Genomic DNA, 18,530 nt, shown 5'->3' with positions numbered 1-18,530 from the left:
ATTCTGTTTGTCATGCTGGCCTTTATTTTTTCAAAGATAATCCAACTTTGAATGGTGTTGTTAGTCCATTCTGTGATAAAGTTTGAGGCTTAATCTAAACTCCATAAGGTCATTTTTATAAATTAATCTCTCATTTCAATACCATTCAGGGAAAAAACCAACTATGTAGAATGTAATTTTTTTTATATAGAGAAGAGAGGTGTAAAACGGAGATGCACATTTAAGTCATATTTGCAAGCCAACAGATTTCCCTGGGAATTTTTTAAAAGCAAAAAATTTGTATAATAACAAGATCTATGGACAAAATGAATTAAAGTCTTGGGCTGGTCTTTCAGGACTGTTTCTTGTCTGACTAGTCTGGCATGTCATAGACAAAGAGCTTTTTTCCTCTTGCTCCTATAAAACATTTTACAGACTACATATTTTCATGCTTTGCAATTTCTTATCACTAAAAGAAATGATTGTACCCAAGGATATCTTATTTCTACTTTAAAACCCTAGCTAGTAATCAACCAAAACAGTGTCCAGGCATAAGAGTTTATTAAGAACATTCCTTTAATGCCTCATACCATATTTCTTATGTTTCCTGAAGAATGCCTTCAGGCATTTTAGTACTGATGCATTAATGCTGCTTTATTTTCTGTTGAAGATTAACTTTATTTTTCTTGTTTTTTTCATGTGAGACAGAGGGGAACAATTCAGAGGTATTATGGGAAATCCTAATAGTGAAATAAAGCTTAGGGAATTCACAACAAACATTTCTGTCTGAATAGAAGGTAGGCCATGTGCCAGTTTCATACTGGGCATTTCCCCAAGCAGTGTCCCATCTGTGTGTGCAGTGATTTGTTTGCACGAGCGTTCCAAAACTTCACTTACTGAGCTTGAGTCCTTGTTTCAGGAGTGAGTGAAAACACACATAAGTACATTTTTGTTGGCTTGTTTAGAATGATGGAAGTATTTTCTTATATTATTTTCTTATGGAAGACTACTGTTGTAAAAATGTACCTTGATAGATGCTGATGGAAGTATTATCTTAGTCTGTTCTGATCAGGTGCTTGAGCCTGATCTTGTGTGAAATCATAAGAAAAATTTTTCTGATTCAGCTGTGCTCAGTGCACATAATTGTTAAGAATTCAGGTGGTGGTTTTCAGTTGTCTTTTCAACTCTTTGTTCTACTTTTAGCCATTCTGCATGTTGAGCACTGGGCAATGTGTAGAATTAAATTACTCTTTTTCTTTAGAATTTAACTATGCTTTCCGTGCTGTCTGTCCTTAGCTGCCATTTACCTGAAGAACATGGTGACCCAGTACTGGCCAGACCGTGAGCCACCCCCTGGAGAAGCGGTTTTCCCGTTTAACATCCATGAGAACGATCGGCAGCAGATTCGGGATAACATTGTGGAGGGAATCATTCGTTCTCCTGACTTAGTCAGGTACCTTACATTGCACACACATGCTTCTGCTGCTCAGGTTTTCACACCTGCCAGTCTGATGTTGTATGTCACAGACATGTTTTATGAAAAAGCCTTTCCTTAGGATTTTTTCTCCTGAGAAGCTGAGAGGCCTCAGGAACAAAATGTAAACAGTGGTTATCTGCTGCTGTGGAATGCAACAGGTGCATCTGTGATTGGTCTCATGTGGTTGTTTCTAATTAATGATCAATCACAGTCAGCTGGCTTGGACTCTGTCTGAGCCACAAGCCTTTGTTGTTCATTCCTTTCTTTTCTATTCTTAGCTAGCCTTCTGATGAAATCTTTTCTTCTATTCTTTTAGTATAGTTTTAATATAGTATATATCATAAAATAATAAATCAGCCTTCTGAAATATGGAGTCAACATTCTCATCTCCTTCCCTCATCCTGGGACCCCCCGTGAGCACCACCACAGTTAAGATGAGAATCTCTATGTTTTGGAAGATGAGACAAGTACTTTTTTAGCCAAAGTAATAATAATCTGTTTACACTTATTCATAGGTGTTTTTTAGAAAAGTAGTAACCTGGCAGTGAGCCCTGTGGTGTGGTTTATCCTCTAAGGGTGTTCAAAGTGTCTTGTAACATTTGCTGTAGTAACAGCCTGTCTGTTTGGCTTATTCCAGGCAGATAGTGTATTCAGGGCTGTCTGCAATGTGGAATTAACCATTCAGGGAAATACTGTCCAAGATTCCTTTTTTCTAGTAGCCCTTTCCTTAATTACTTTATCGATTTTTATCTGTAACCCCAGTATTTAACTATGTATTGGGGTTCTTGGTTTTAAGGTATTAAAAGAATGAAAAATTGTGGTTCTGCTTTTGCTGGAAGAATAGTTAAGAATCTCAAACACAATACAGTTATGATTTTTCACCCCTTTAATTCAAGTGAGGCTGATAGATGGGAACTGATATTTTCTACAGGCTTTGTTTTTTCATTACTTAGCAGAACTAAAAGTATTTCTCCACAGGTTCTAGTTCAGTGCTGCTCAGCTTTTTTAATCACACCTCAGTTTAGTCAATCAACAGTTCTGTCTTGCTTCCCCATTGTGAGTGGCATCTAAAAATGTGTGGCAGGAGAGAAACAGTAAGATGATGTTTAACTAATTGGCTCTGCCATATGCTTTGGAGGTTGAGAAAGTGCTGTTCTAGAAGGTCCCAGGAAAATTGTAATTTCTTGAGGAGCCTGTGGCTTGAATCATAACACAGGCCATTATTCTTTAATGAAAACATACAAATTTGCGTTTTTGTGGTTGCTTTCAGCTTGATAAGCAAGTATAAACATTCATTGTCAAAGCACAAAGCTAGCTGGTTCCATGAGCAAGTAATTCTTTTAAAATACTGCTTGATGCATGTGAAGGGGGAGGGAGAAAAGTAGCTAAAATCTTCTGAAATTAATTTATTCTTTTACGTTAAATCCAGTCGGATTTTTTTCTTGCTTTTCCTCTGCTACTTCCAGAACTCTTTTTTCTTTCTTTTCCTCTGCTACTCGCAGAACTCTTTCAGTGCTGTCAAAATATGTTTGATGCTTATGACACAATATAGGTATTGTAGCCAATAAACCCAGATTTGGGACTTATCCTTTAATTTAAACACTATGCCATGACCCTATTCAATTAATTTTTTTTCTCCCCCTGCACTAGAGCCCAGCTGACCATGTGCCTCCGTGCCATCATTAAACATGACTTCCCTGGCCACTGGACAGCTGTGGTAGACAAGATAGGATACTACCTGCAGTCTCCAAACAGTGGCAGCTGGCTTGGGAGCCTCCTGTGCCTCTATCAGCTGGTGAAGACTTATGAGTAAGTTGATGTCCATCAGTAAATGAGGAATTGGTAATTTCAGTCTAAGTTGATTGCTGAAAACTACATTCTTAAGAGCACTGGCAGTTCTACAAGGGATTTCAGACAGAAAATGGGAATTAATAATTATCAAATGCTTCCTTTCCTGCAAATAAATGAAAAATATTCATCATCTTTGTATCATTAGTGAATTGAAAGCAGAGCTGCCAGCAATAGTCTGTATGGATTTACTGCAACTTTTTTCTTGAGACTTTATACTTTGGATCTGGCTGTAAAAAAATATCCTTAGGATTATAACTTTCTTTGTTCGAGGATACCCCAAATTCTAAATGTATGAATGCAAATTATTTTCTGCTTTTATGTCATGAATACAGTGCTATCATTGTCACATACTGCTATTGCATATTGTTACCTGTAGCATCTTCCTGGCAGGAAGTCTAAATCCACACAGCATAAATTAGGAGCAGTGTAGTGGGGCTTATCACTTTTTTTTTAATTGCCTATTGTTAGAAACATATGTATAAACCACACAAAAGGAATGTAAATGGAGAAAGAGAATGTTTTCCAAAGCAAGGAATTGTCTTTCCCTTTCAATGGCTGTTCACTCCCATTTGTTCAGCACCCAACTTGGGTTTAGCATTGGTATGAACAGCAGAGAAATTCAAATCCCTGCTCCTGTGAGGTGACAATTAAGTAGTAAAGAACAGCAGTTCTTCCTCTCAGTAACTGCCTTTGTGTAAGGCAATGTTTATTGTTTTCCATTTTTTTATTTATAGGTATTTTTAGTGAATTTGCACAAAGGGTTCAGATGGGGCTTAGAGGAGGAGAGAGTGATTGAGTGAGTGCTGGATATTCTTTTTTTGTTATTTTATTTAGGGCACCAAAATTAAACTGTTGGTGGGGAATAGACATTAGAATCACCAGTGTGTAGATCCTGGATCAACATTTTTGTTTCCATTGCAGGTACAAAAAGGCAGAGGAACGAGATCCCCTCATAGCAGCCATGCAAATATTTTTGCCTCGGATTCAGCAGCAGATGATCCAGCTTCTGCCTGATAACTCCCATTACTCTGTGCTGCTTCAGAAACAAATCTTAAAAATCTTCTATGCTCTTGTCCAGGTTGGCATCTGTGTAGAGGAAAAACAAACTTTTACTTTGCTAGGCACAAGGACCTCCTTCACTACTTTCAGAGATGTGATAGAATAAGAATACCCTTTTGGATGGGAAAAGTCATGTACAATAAACAGCTGTTATAGAAGTAGGATATTTATAGATTTTTCTACCTTGAAGCTGGTCACATCATCACCCAGATTAAATTTTTTATGAATGCAGGGTGCTTCTGCACATTGTATCTGTAAGCTCACTAGAGAAGTGTTCCTATTTTTATAAAGTTGCAAATAGCCTGCTACAAACTAGGTATCTAGACCATGTGGTTGGTCTCTGAAAGTGTCAGTAATGAATATTGTAGTGTCATTGTCAAATGTTGCACTTCACTAGGAGGCATTTTCATTACCTGCTGAAAATCTGGCAGATACTATGTTTTAAGGCACATGCACCTCAGAGAGATAGGTTTGGATTTTACTGAGATGAGTTTTTTGTGAAGGAGTACTTACAATCAGAAACCAAACCAGATCCTTCTTAAGTAACAGCCTGAAAATCCTTAGGGTGTGTTGAAAAGCTAAAATACTTTGTTACTAAATGGATGGAGAATTTAAAAAATACCAAGATTCTATTTTTCTTTTCAATAACTTGGCTGAATATTGTTACTTTTCTTTGGATTTTGTAGAGAAGTGAGGTTTATGGGATAGTGGCTGGGTAGTAGTAGTGAATCACAGAATGACCAGGTTGGAAGAGACTTTCAAGATCATTGAGTCCAGCCCATACCCCAGCACCTCAACTAAACCATGGCACTGAGTGCCACATCCAGTCTTTTTTTAAACACATCCAGGGGTGGTGACTCCACCACCTCCCCAGCCAGGCCATTCCAGTACTTTATCACTCTTTCCATGAAAAACTTCTTCCTAATATCCAAACTATATTCCCTTTGGTGCAGCTTAAGGCTGTGTCCTCTGGTTCTGTACAGTGAGTACGTTTTGCTTGCTAAAATGCTGTTAGTTTGCCAAAGCCCTGTGATACTGATACTGCTGTAATCCTAAAAAGTACCTGGGCTATTGTGAAGAAGAAAAACAAAGATGGTTGGCAGGTTCTTAGACTGAGGAACTTTCCTCAAATTGTGTCTGCTCAGAAATTCCCTTTCAAATTGTACCTAGAGAAATGCAATTAGTGTTGATATGTAACCTAATTGGTTTTAATTTTACTTAAAACCTCATCTTCCTTAGAATGTAACTTCTGCAGAAAGATCTGCCTTTTACAGAGAAAAATAGTATTTCATAGCTGTGTTTTTTCCCTTATTGCAGTATGCATTGCCCCTCCAGCTGGTGAATAACCAGACTATGACTCAGTGGATGGAGATCTTCCGGACCATCATTGATAGAAATGTACCTCTGGTGAGTTCTAGCTTTGTGAAGACCTCTGAATCTTGTGTGTTGGCATTTGAGGAGCAGTCAGTGGAAAGATTTTCTAAGTGTTTTTAACATTCTTATCCTTAGATTTTTGAGCCAGAGCGATGTAGTATTCAAGTGTATCTGAGAATTTGCATTTTTTAAATATGCACAATTTTAAAATTAAAGTACAGGCATTGTGCAGGTGTTGCACATAGACATTATACTGCCTAATTAAGATAACTGAAAATTCCTGAGTCTCATATAACTGTTAACAAAATCAAAGCTTTAGTCATGCTGTGTCTTTATATTAGTTTACTTAGCAAGGAATATTTAAAACATAATTGCTTCTCAACAGATGACATAACTAATTTAAAATTAATGTATTTGTTTGTAGGAGACTTTGCAAATTGATGAAGATGACAGACCAGAGCTGGTGTGGTGGAAATGCAAAAAGTGGGCATTGCATATTGTAGCTCGTCTCTTTGAAAGGTGACTGGTTAGAAACTAAATTTGGGTTACAGGTCTGTACCATTACTGGGCATGCAAGTAGAGAAGATACTTTGAGCAATTTAACAGCTCCTGGTCACTGAAGATGTTTTCCTGCTGCTGCTCTGGCACAACTGCTGGTCTCAGCTCTTAGTGAAATGATTTGACACCCTTAAGATGGCAAGAAACTTGCCCCACAGGAAAAGTAAATCTATTTATCTACATATTTATTTTAATACACTCAGCTACAAGTGTTTATATTAACAAACATAAAGGCAGGGGAAGATTTGAAAAGAAATCCATAAACATGGAAGTTAGAGAGCTTGTGACAAAAAGCCATGTTTACTTGAGTATAATATCTTACCTTGGGATCATTTAAGAAAAGGGAAGTGAGGTGTTACATGGGAAAGGATGGCTTTGAAGGAATCTGGTAAATTTTTCCTTTGCTGATCCAAGACCACTCAGGGTCCTGTATGGTTTAGGAAGTACTGTATTTTCCTGACACCATGCACTTCTCACAGTGTAAATATTTGTGTCCTTTTCCTTTTAAAGATATGGAAGTCCTGGAAATGTGACTAAAGAATACTTTGAATTCTCAGACTTCTTTTTAAAAACCTATGCTGTGGGCATACAACAGGTAAGCACAGATCATTTTTTATGAATTGCATTTTTTTGACTGAAGAAATGTATTACTTTTTAACAGTGCTTGTATTGATGTTCATTTATTGAACAAAAATGATGAGAATCTGGCAGGTTTTCCTTGTAGTGACTGAGAAGTTCTTTAGAACTCAGTGCCATACAGCTGAGGTATAATAACAATTTTTCAACAACTCAAAAAACACTACAGGAAAACTCTCAGAAAAGGTGAGTGCTGATAAAATGGTATTATTGTCATGTATAAGCACTCTAGATACAACTGAGAGGAACACTTTTGGTGCAGAGGCCTCATTTCACAGAAGGGTGTATTTTCAGGCCTGTGACACTAATCCAATGACACTGTTTTATTTCAGAAAGATACAAGATTAGAAGATGTCTGGAGAACAGCAGTGAACATTATTTTATTCCTGGAAAGCATATTATGTGAAACCATAACCTAAAATCATCTTTTGCAAGGAAATTATTTTTGTTAGGATTTCTAATTATTTGTTTTTAACATGGTGTGTGGAGACAGTTCAGTTCTGATAAAGTTGCTAAACAAAATTACTCTTCTTCATCCAGTCTGACAACAGAATAGTTTATCCATCAGGAGGAACTAAGGAGGGGAATGGTTGTGGTAAGGCTGTAAATTAAATGAAAAGAGAAATAGCCAAGTATCTTTTCTAAATTCCTTGCAGTGTGTAACTTCTGAGCAGAAAAATGGACTCCCATGGGCAGTTATAATTTGAAATACTTAAAGTTTTTCTGTTAAGGTATTAAGCTACATTGCAGAGGGGACAGTTTAGCTTTCAAGATAAATGTACTGGATGATCTGCCCATTTCTTCAATTTCTGACTCTTAAATAGTGATTTATCATTATTCCTTGCAGAACTGGTAAGAATTCTGTTGTAAATATTACATGACTAAGCCTTTGTTACTTATTCATCAGTTGATAAGTGCTGACATTGTGCTAGAGTCTTATAAGATACAGACAGTTCTTGTCCTTGGAGCATTTCATATAAAAGACTTAACATCAAACTCTGTATTCCTAATGAAGGAGCTATATTCAAAATAAAATTTATTATAATGTTCTGAAGAATTACAGAGCAGAATTGTTCTGCTGAAAGCATATGACTCAAAATTTTGTTATGCATTGCCCTTGACTTTTATTGTTATTCATGTATATGCCACTTCTTTACACTTACTAATTCACCTGCCATTGGTGCAGATTAGTGGCTTTGTTCTGTGGTTTTTTCTTAGTAGAGGAAAATTTTTTACCAAGGAAGCTTTGTGTGATAGAGTTGGTAATAGCATGCCAGGTGATGGCTACAGTAAGTAATTGAAGTTAAGGGGTCTGCAGCTCTTCTGATTCAGAGGCTTAGGTGAACCTATTTTTCTTTCCTGGTTTAGTATTTCTATTCTCTTCACTGTTTTTCCAAAGTAATTTGTCTTCTTTAGGGACCTGTCATTAAATATGAATGCAGACACCACTGAGCAGGTATAGAAGCCCCAGTTTGAAAATCTCACTGTGCCTTTTCCTCACCTATTCCAGATTTTGCTGAGGCCTCTGTAAACTGTGAGCCTCTCACTACTGAAGTATATCTTTGGTTTATAATCACAAGTGATCACATGATAGAGCTAATAGTAAAGGTGGACATCTGCATAAATGTTTGCAGGATTAGAACCTTGATATTTCAATTATTTATGATTTTTGGATCAAAGGCATTATAATGATTTCTAATGCTAGAACATCTGCTGTAAAACTACTTTATCTGTTCATGTATATTCACTGAGGAAGTGCACTGCATGTTTATGCATGAGGCAGAATTTTCAGTCTTCATTTAAAAATACCAATTTGTCACTTCTTTAGGTTCTCTTAAGAATCTTAGACCAGTACAGGCAAAAAGACTATGTTGCACCACGTGTTCTTCAGCAAACATTGAATTATCTGAACCAAGGGGTGATTCACTCTATCACATGGAAGCAAATGAAGCCACACATACAGGTCAGTGCTTAAAACCCAGTCATAAACAATGCATGTCATCAGAGGGGCTAAAAAACACCCCCCAGCCCCCCAAGTTTTGTGTTTTTAAAGAAGGTTTCACTAATCATTCAGCAATTGATCTGGAAAATAAAATAGCATTTCTACACAAATGTGGTTGAATTTTGCAATATATGACTACCCTTTATTGCAGATAATGTTAACTCAAGCAAAGATTCTGTTCCATAAGTTCTTGATTTGAATTTTTACAGTCTGCTAGAAAGTCATAGTGTTCTGGCTTTTATTAGTTACTGCTGTTCAGAATTGTCATCGATTTTTGGTTGTAGTGCAAAGATAGTGCACAAAGAGAACATTCATCTAAGAGGAGCTAAACCCTCTTTTAAGGACATGTTTTATAAGTGAACTAAAGAACAAATGAAAAGTGATCTTCCTGCTCTTTTATTTTTTCATATCATAAGATCCCCTGTGTAGTTAGTTAATTCCATGACTTCTATGGGGAAGGACTCTGAAATGCATTGGTGAGATCCTTCTGCAGAATGTAATTCTGCTGTGTACAGACCAGGTCCTGAAGTGTATTTTGTGCATGGTAATGTAATATTATAAAGATAGATTGTATAACTACTGCTGCTGCTGTCTGGGCCTGTTTCAAAAGGTAAGTACCTATAATAATGTGAATTTGTTTCTGGTAGACAAAATAAAAGAGTGCTGCTTAAAGGAATGTAACTCTCCAGAAAAACAAGTCTAATAAATTAGTGCATGGGGGAGGGCAGCTGCACTGGAATTGGATTTTATGTGTACTTACATGTATTTGGCTTTTTTAAAATTAGACCATAACAGAGGAGGTGATATTCTCTCTAATGTGCTACAAAGATGAGGATGAGGAGCTCTGGCAAGAGGATCCATATGAATATATCCGCATGAAATTTGGTAATTTGGCTTTATTTTTTGCTTTCACCATGACTGTACCCTGTAGTTCCGGTGATCAGCATGGCCACTGTAATGTCTCTTTTCACCTGAACAATGGGAAGAAGAAAACTTTTTTCTTAAATCTCACCAATCTGTAGTTAAACCATGTGGCAGGTCAGATGAATTTGGGCTATGGGGCTGGTAGCTTTGATCTAAATGATTCTCTCAGAGTTTTTTTCTACTTCACTTGTGCTCAGAGCAGCCCAGACAGCCTGGCTTGCTCCCTGTTTCAGAATCCTGGCTTGCAGATGTGCCAGCTGTCTGCAGCTTCCTGCAGCTCTCACTTTGACCAGAAGAGGCCTGACTTACTCTTTCCCTGCTGAAAATTGTCAGTGCTTTCAGCATTCTTCTGCCACTTATTACTACTCCACTGTAAGATAATTAGATATATATATATTCCTTCAAAAGACACAGTGCAAAATCTTGGGAATAACACATAGGGCCATATTATGAATAATTGCATTTATTAAAAGATTCATGTCATTGAAAAGGAGAAAGGTACTTTAAAAGTACAGCAATTTTAGCTGGAAAACTCCTGCAAGCCAGGCACCACAGACATATATATGCAGCATTCGGGAAATTTTAATTAGTTGATTTGGGATTAGTGTATGTGAAAATGGAATTTAAATATTCATAGAATTATTTAAAAGCTTGGAGAGTTGTTATGCAACAAATTAATTACAATATAGTGTTGATCACTAGGGTATACATACATCCTTGATATTTGGTGTGTGAATTCAGTTCTTTCTGTATAAGTAGTGAATCTTATTTTTATGTGTAGCTGAGGCAGTTAAATACAGATTCAGATTGTATCATGGAATGTAAAAAACCACTCAAAGTACATTACACTCACATATCAAAGTACATTAAATGGAGATTTCTTGAGGCACTTTTTTGTTTGGAACAAGGATTCCAGTGGTCTGGTAGTACTTCCTAATGATGTTTTATCTTAAAAGTTTTCAGGAAAAGTTGGTGTGTAATTTGAGTCACATTTTAAGACAGCATTTTAAGATCTTTTAGTTTGATTTAATTTGTGTGGGGATGTTTGGATTAGAACATGTTTGCAGCACATCTTTTATTTCAAGATATAAATTACGCTTTCAATATGAACAGCAGAGGTTTAGTTGCAATGAATGAAACTAAAAAACTTGACCTTTCAACAGATTTAAAACTACTCCAGATCTAAGTAGATTTTATGTACAAAAAGTTTCCCATGAGGTTTTAATAAAATCAAGTCAAAAATGTGTTCATATGCTATACAGATGGTACTGGAGTGTATTGTTGTTCTTCCTATAGGAGTTTTAATTAAAAAAAGAGACATGATTTTTCATCCCTTGTGTATGGTCTCAAAAGAGCTAATGAAGAAATAGAATATTCTTAATTCCTTAATTTAGGGAATGAAGTGTGGCAGTGGATTTGGAAGGGAAGAAGTATAGTGTGTGTGTGACATGAGCTTGGGTCTGACTCTTTAACCAGGAAGTGAAGAGGATCATGTCAGTAATGTTGAGGTTTATATTCATCCAGATTCTGTGAAATCCCAAAACCAAGGTGGTTTATAAAAAATTTATTATTCAGAAAAGAAATTTTCTTTATGCTCTTTTCTCCCCATTGTTTTAGATGTATTTGAGGACTATGCATCCACAACAACAGCAGCCCAGAATCTCCTTTACACTGCTGCAAAGAAGAGAAAAGAGGTATGAAACCAGTGGCTTTAAATTATTTGAGTTTTCCTTTTAAACCTATTTTCCCCATATATTTGAAGATGCTAAAGGAAGCTAGTCTTGAAAAATATACTTGCTGCTACATAGTTAAATGTTTCCTGGCTGAATGCTATCAATCTGGGGAGAGTTAAAATATGGTGTGTACAAACACTAAGTGGATTCTTTTTCCAGATTTAAAATGCATCTGCCAGATACAAAATGGGTTGGAATAGATATATTGGAATAGATTTTCCCAGGTTTACAGACATCCTCTGTCACAGCTGTTCTCAGCATCACAAACTGTAGCAGGAGGGAAAGTGGATCTGATCCTTATTAATTTTCACTGGTGCTATTTAAAATCCTTCTTAACAGCATTGAAGTTAGCAAGGACAAAACCCATTTCATATAGTTACTCTTTAAATGAGGACATAACTTTTCTGTAGATCTTTCTGTATTTCCAGTGACCTGTACAAAAGTACTCAGGCAAGCCCCCTAGAAAGCACAGTTGGCTAAAATGGTAAATGTTGTTCTAGGTTCCATTTTAACATCCAGTAATCATGGAGCTCAATTTCCAGATGGATTTTCAGAGGAGAACACAGTCTTTACATTAGGTGGAATAGGTGGAATATGACCTTTCTACTTTTTATTGTCAAAATAGTTCTTGTCCACTGATCTTCCTTCTCATTTTCATAATTTGTATTTAGACCATCCCAGTGGCATGTTGGAAAAGGACATAATGAGTGTGGAAATCACATTCAGCTGTTGGTTTTGCCAAGAAACTTTTCTAAGTCTAGTCAACTTTAGAAACTACTCCCAAAATCAATAGATCAAATTAAGTTTATGAGATTTTAGTCCAAGGTCTCCTTGAAAATATATGTATTTTCATAGATATATGCACACACACATATGTATTTATATTTATGTGTGAGACAAGCCAGAAAAGAAGAGAAAAAGTGGGCGAGGTGCTGTTTGAGCCTTTTGCCTTTTCATCACTTTTTTTGATTTGCTTCAAGGCAGTGACAAAAATACCTTACTTTCTATTAGTAATGAGAAATTTCATGGAGATGAATCTAATTTTCACCAATTTGGCTGAAAAGTTGAAAATTCCAAAGTTTTACACTTTTAACTATTGAAAGGTGCTACATTTAGTACCTCACATTGCTCTAGCCAAGACAAAATTTCTTCTTGAAAATGTCATATGAATTGTTTAAACAATGCTATTAAAATAACTTGACTAAAGGGGATTGTGTGTTTTCTGTCCTGCACAGGTATTACCAAAAATGATGGCATATTGCTACCAGATTCTGACTGAGCCAAACATTGATCCAAGGAAAAAAGATGGAGCTTTGCATGTTATAGGATCCCTAGCAGATATTTTACTGAAGGTAAGTGGGTAAAGAAATGGAAACAAGTTTGCAATTCTTGCTATCAGCTGTGATTTAAATTAAAATAGCCTTACTTTATAAAGTATGACTAGCCCTTAGCCATATTTATAAAAATGTGTAAAGAGATTTCTCTGATTGCAATCAGAATATGAGAGTCTGTTTATTTAAAAATATTAACGTTCTTTCCTGGTTTTTATTTCATAATTTTATACACAGATATTTCCTTCTCACATTTTTTCAAAGCTCTGTTTGTTTGTTACACGATAGTCCCTTTGTCCCCTCCTGCTTTACTGGGAAAATGGAAGTGTAAAGAAAGCAAACATGCATTCTATCAGTAACATGGCCTATGATTCTTTATGAAATTCCCCAACTTATGGGAATGGCCCCAACTAATGGGCTTCTTCTGGTTCCAGGAAAAGGTTTTCTTAACACATAACAGGGGTGTTCTGTCTAGCTTTCCAACTTTTTCACTCTTCAATAAGTGGCTTTAAGTCTTATTTCATCTGCCAGTTGGGAGTTATGAAAAAAGCTGAAAAGAACAAGGAGCCTTCCTCCATTTTTTATAGACAGCATCTTCAGAATTTTGGGTGTATTTCTGGAATCTGAATGCAAATTTAATGCACACTGTTGCTCTCTAATTGCAATTGATTACAGTTTGCCTGGTGCTTTTGTAGATGGTGGAGTTCAAAATATGCCTTTGCTCCATGTCAAAAGTAATTGACAAAGCATTATCACTTGTAGCATGAGAATGGTGATCTTGTGCTGGAGGCTTCTTTTAAAAAGTGATTTATTATATTTTATCTGAATTGTCTCACTGTTCAGGATGTGTCTTCAGTTAGGAGCAACATCTTACCAGCACTGACCATCTGTTTTTTTACCAATCTACTTTATGATCTTAAATCCTGAAACATCAGTAACTTTTGCAGAATTATTGTAGATTATTTTGGATTGTACATGTCCTTCCTCATGCAGGAGTATAACAGTGAATGAGGAAACATTGTTTGTGTTGTGAGGAGATTTTCATATTAACATATTTATCTCTGTCCTGCGGGGAAGAAAGGGGATTTATTCCAGTATTCTGCTCCTATTTGAAATTTTCAATCCTGAAACATGAGGTTATATTGCACTTTATACAAGAGTAATAACCCCAAATACCACAGAGCCCTTTAAAATTTGAATTTCTCGTGTTTGGAATTTGACACATTGAAACATTCCATCAGCTGTTTCCACATCAAATCCTGGATTTGTAAGTGCTTTTTGGCTCTTGAGCTGACTGAGATCCTGAGTCTAAGGAGCTCATAGATACAATGGGCCTGCCTGAGCCACCTGGCTCCCACAGCAGCTCCAGTTCAAAGCCTACAGACTTCTGGTCAGTGTGCACAAAAAAGCAATATTTTCCTTTCTCTCTGTTTTTTCTCTGCTCAGTCCTTCATCCAGCTCTGTGAAAGCTGGGGAATGAGTGTGGAAAAAAATGCTGTGTGCATTGGTGAAATAAAGCTTGATCATGCAAAATACATGTTGTATTGAGTGTCCCATTTCACCCTTTTCTGTCTTTGCCACTGAACCATTCCTTTGGATGGTAACAGCATCCCTAGCGTGTATCTTTTCTATTATTCTGGGACTGTAAGGAAAGTCTCAAATCTCCATGCTGGTTCTAGCTTCCTGTGAGAATCTTGGCATTTGCTAAGGTTGGAGTAATGAAGGATAACTCTCATCCAGTATCCTTCTCCAGCTAAGGACATTTCTGTCACAAAGGAATTAATTTCTGTCACAAAGGAATTATCTTCATCCATTAATAAACATGAAAAAAGATTAAATTTGTTGCTGTAGTGTCCAAGATAGTAAGTTTTGATACTTAGAGTAACAGTAGTTCATTTGAAACTCAAATCTGTTCCATACTAAGCCCATATTTATCTTCAGGTTTATATTTTCTCCTTTGTAGGAAGAATGGAATTACCAGGTTATTGATCCTTGTTAGTTTTTAAGAAAAATCAGCTGGTATTAATTGCCTTAAATAACATGAAAATTCCAGTTTACATGTTGTAATGAATAACGCCAGGTAAAATATGATATGTACAGTTGTTTCACTTGCCTGGTTTAGAACTTGCTGTGCTTTTGAGTTGGCTCTATTCAAGGTAAGGGATCTAGTTCTCTTTGTGGGAGGATACCTTTATTATATAGACAAATTATTGTATTTCCCATTGTTGATATTTGGAATGCATTATGGGCTAGAAAGAAGTATGTGAAATGAATGGTGTCCAAAATTAATTTTTCCTTACTCCAACAGAAGAGTGTCTTCAAGGATCAAATGGAGCTGATGTTGCAGAATCATGTGTTTCCCTTGTTCATGTCTAACCTGGGATACCTCAGAGCTCGAGTAAGTTCACCTGCTACATCAATTCCAGTATTTGCCATGGTTCCTTCCTTTGCAGTTTGATTTCATTCTGAATGTTACTGAAAGAAATTAGGTAAATACATTGTAAAATTTGAAATAACATTCTTGTGCTGTTTTTTTTCATAATTTTGTTTTAAAAAAGGATGTTTCAGTTAAAGGAATTGATGGAGGGTCTGTGTTGTATTAATGTTCACCTCTTCAATCAAACTTGAGAATCTGAGCAGCAATTGTGGCCATTTTTCATTAGCAGAGATGGCTGTGAAGAATAGGCAGGGATTTCCACAAGTAGGTAACATCAGTTTGGGTGTTGCTTGAAGAAAATCCCCAAGTGCTGATATCAGTCATGGACAAACAGTTTTCATTGTTTTGTTCTGATTTTATTTCCCCCAGAAGGACCAAAACAATGAATGCAAATTATGTGCACACTGAATTTAATGGAATTTGGGACAGTACAATAAAGAACTGCTTGAGTGCAATACCTGTGCTACATTTAATGGAAGAATACACCATAATTAAGTGGGGGGAAAAAAGAGCAATGCATGCAAGCAGGGAGACAGTTAGCATTGGTCTTGACTCAGTTAAAAATGCTTAAAATTGCCATAGTCCCTAACTTGCTTCTCTTTTTGCCTTGCAGTCCTGTTGGGTCCTTCATTCATTCAGTGCTTTGAAGTTTCACAATGAGCTAAACTTGAGGAATGCAGTAGAGCTGACAAAGAAGAGCCTGATTGATGATAAGGAGATGCCTGTCAAAGTAGAAGCAGCCATAGCCCTTCAGACCTTAATAAGCAACCAAGAGCAAGGTATGTGACAGTGATTCATCAGCTGTATACACTGATCTATTGATTTTTTGTCAGAACAAGGAGGTTGGTGCAGATTTATCTAAACATTTCTGTCATTTGAAGACATAGATTTCAGAATATTTTATCAAGTTTAGGCAGATTCACTTGCTCATTACATCCCAAAATTCTGACTTGAAGTTTTGATGATGCAAAAGAAGTTAGAATCAGCATGTTTTTATAAAGTAAATATCACCCACCTTTGGGGTTTTTTTAGTGAACTTAAGCAGTGTGTATATTTAAAAATGAGCACTGCTTTATGTATGAGAGCAAGTGTTCCCTCAAAAGTGGATTTTAGCTGTAGGTGGCATTTCAATATTACACAATTTATTTACTCTGTCTACGAGTTACAGACTGTAAAATTGCCTTGGGTATGTTTTTGGCTTTTTTATTTCTTTAGTGAATTCAAATTTAAAAAACTTATTTTGTTCAAGAGTAGTCAGCTACCTGACAGTTTGGAGATGCTGTATATTTGTGTTTATGGATAGCTGATTTCACCTGCTTTCTATTCATCTTTTAGCCAAGGAATATGTGAAGCCTTATGTAAGGCCAGTGATGCATGAGCTCCTGCACATTGTGAGGGAGACAGAGAACGATGATCTCACCAATGTCATCCAGAAGATGATCTATGAGTACAGCCAGGAAGTGGCCACTATTGCTGTGGACATGACCCAGCACCTGGTGAGAGCAATACTAAATGACCACTCCAGGCAGAAGCATGTGCCTGCTTTGAACATTTCATGAACTCTGCTTGAAGTACACACTGTTTAAAGTAATCTTTGTAAGAGTCCATCTGTAGTATGTGCACTGTTTGTATTTTTTTTTTCTGTATGAAGCATCTTTACAACCTATAGATTTTTCAAAGACGCTGATTTGTGTCACTGGTTTTAATGAGCCACAATCTAACTATTTAGCATTTCAAATGACTTGACGTAGACTTCTGAAAAAAAAGAGGAGATTTTAATTTGCTGTATTCCCTTTTCAAAAGCAGCCAGCATATTTTTCAGTGCTGACAGCTCTTAGAGATAAGGCATTGCTGCTGCTGCATTAACTGCCTTGGTTTTGAATGACAAATTAGAAACATGGGTTTGCTCTTGAATGTCAAGCTGGTTGGTTTTGTTCACAGGCTGAAATATTTGGTAAAGTACTTCAGAGCGAGGAATATGAGGAAGTAGAGGACAAAACGGTTATGGCCATGGGCATCTTGCACACAATTGACACAATCCTGACAGTTGTGGAAGATCACAAGGAGGTGAGATTTTCCTTGGTAGTTTTTCATGCATGACAAGAAGCATTTCTGTGTATGTTGCATCACTTGGCATGAATGTGCATTTACTGCAGTGGGATGGTACCAAGCCATCTCTGACAGATTGGAATCTAAAGCCCAGATTACTTTTGTGATTTATTAATTTTCAGCTTTCAACCTCAAGGCAATTTATGTCCCAAGGGTAAAATTCTTAGCCCTTACTTGGTAAACACTTCATTGGAATGTGCTGGTTTTGGTTGGGGTAGAGTTAATTTTCTTCACGCTGGCTAGTTGTATTAAAGACTGTTAAAATACAATTTTAAAAGAAATATTTTGCATAAACCTAGTTTTTTTACATTGATGATCCATATCTTTAGTTTACCCAGCAATATCTTGGATAGAATTCCTAGGAATTGGTCTCCCAGTTGTGGTGCAATATGCCAACAAATCACATATTCAGTGTAAAGAGGTTCTTTCTGCATCAGTGAGACCTTATTTCATAATATTATGATTGTTGATGCAGCATTTAAAAAATGATAAAAGCCTTTTTGATTTGAAGAACTGCTCAAAGTGAATTAGTCAAATACATGTATTTGATTGCTGTATTCCTAATTTTTTAAATAAACTGCTCTATGTTTTTATTTCAGATCACTCAACAGCTCGAGAGCATTTGTTTACAGATCATTGGCCTTGTTTTGCAGAAACACGTGATAGGTATGTTTTAGAGATATGAAAAATCATGTAAATTAATTATTGTTATCTTTCAGAACAGAATTTTATCTTTTTTTGTGTGTGTTTCTTTAAAGAATAAGCCATTACTTTACCATTGTAATTTCTACTCTTGTACATTAGTCAGATTGGCTGTTGTGTTTTGGAGGTCAAAAGCTGAAGATGCTGTTCTGATTATAATTCTGGCTAATTGTGTTAAAGGAAAATGTCTAAATTACATTAGTCTCTTATGGACATGGTCTGCAATTAAATTACTGCTTCATCAGTATGCTGCACTAAAAGTTACACTTTTGTGATAAGGCCTTTCAGAAAAAACAAAGACTGAGGAAAAAATATATTTTGCAGTAAATCAATGAGAAACATTGTCTTTAATGTGCTG

At 36.3% G+C, this 18,530-nt stretch overlaps 1 protein-coding gene across 2 annotated transcripts in view; it reads left to right on the top strand.

Annotated features, from left to right (window-relative positions):
• The window catches only part of IPO8 (importin 8), a 42,780-nt gene that overhangs the window by 9,093 nt on the left and 15,157 nt on the right, over positions 1 to 18,530 (top strand). For both annotated transcript variants that reach the window (XM_054281865.1, XM_054281866.1), the window contains exons 3-17: positions 1,276 to 1,432; positions 3,107 to 3,265; positions 4,229 to 4,385; positions 5,684 to 5,773; positions 6,165 to 6,259; positions 6,809 to 6,893; positions 8,763 to 8,897; positions 9,722 to 9,821; positions 11,478 to 11,554; positions 12,829 to 12,945; positions 15,233 to 15,322; positions 15,975 to 16,140; positions 16,697 to 16,857; positions 17,303 to 17,428; positions 18,070 to 18,136. In XM_054281865.1, the coding sequence (XP_054137840.1) occupies positions 1,276 to 1,432; positions 3,107 to 3,265; positions 4,229 to 4,385; positions 5,684 to 5,773; positions 6,165 to 6,259; positions 6,809 to 6,893; positions 8,763 to 8,897; positions 9,722 to 9,821; positions 11,478 to 11,554; positions 12,829 to 12,945; positions 15,233 to 15,322; positions 15,975 to 16,140; positions 16,697 to 16,857; positions 17,303 to 17,428; positions 18,070 to 18,136 (1,782 nt within the window). The remainder of the gene's footprint in view (positions 1 to 1,275; positions 1,433 to 3,106; positions 3,266 to 4,228; positions 4,386 to 5,683; positions 5,774 to 6,164; positions 6,260 to 6,808; positions 6,894 to 8,762; positions 8,898 to 9,721; positions 9,822 to 11,477; positions 11,555 to 12,828; positions 12,946 to 15,232; positions 15,323 to 15,974; positions 16,141 to 16,696; positions 16,858 to 17,302; positions 17,429 to 18,069; positions 18,137 to 18,530) is intronic.

The sequence above is a fragment of the Melozone crissalis genome, unplaced genomic scaffold (genome assembly GCF_028551555.1).
Source record: "Melozone crissalis strain CALT ecotype California unplaced genomic scaffold, PUWL_Pcris_2 ptg000033l_1, whole genome shotgun sequence".
Taxonomy (NCBI): Eukaryota; Metazoa; Chordata; class Aves; order Passeriformes; family Passerellidae; genus Melozone; species Melozone crissalis.
Note: the sequence above shows the minus strand (reverse complement) of the source record. Positions and strands in the feature narration are given on the sequence as shown.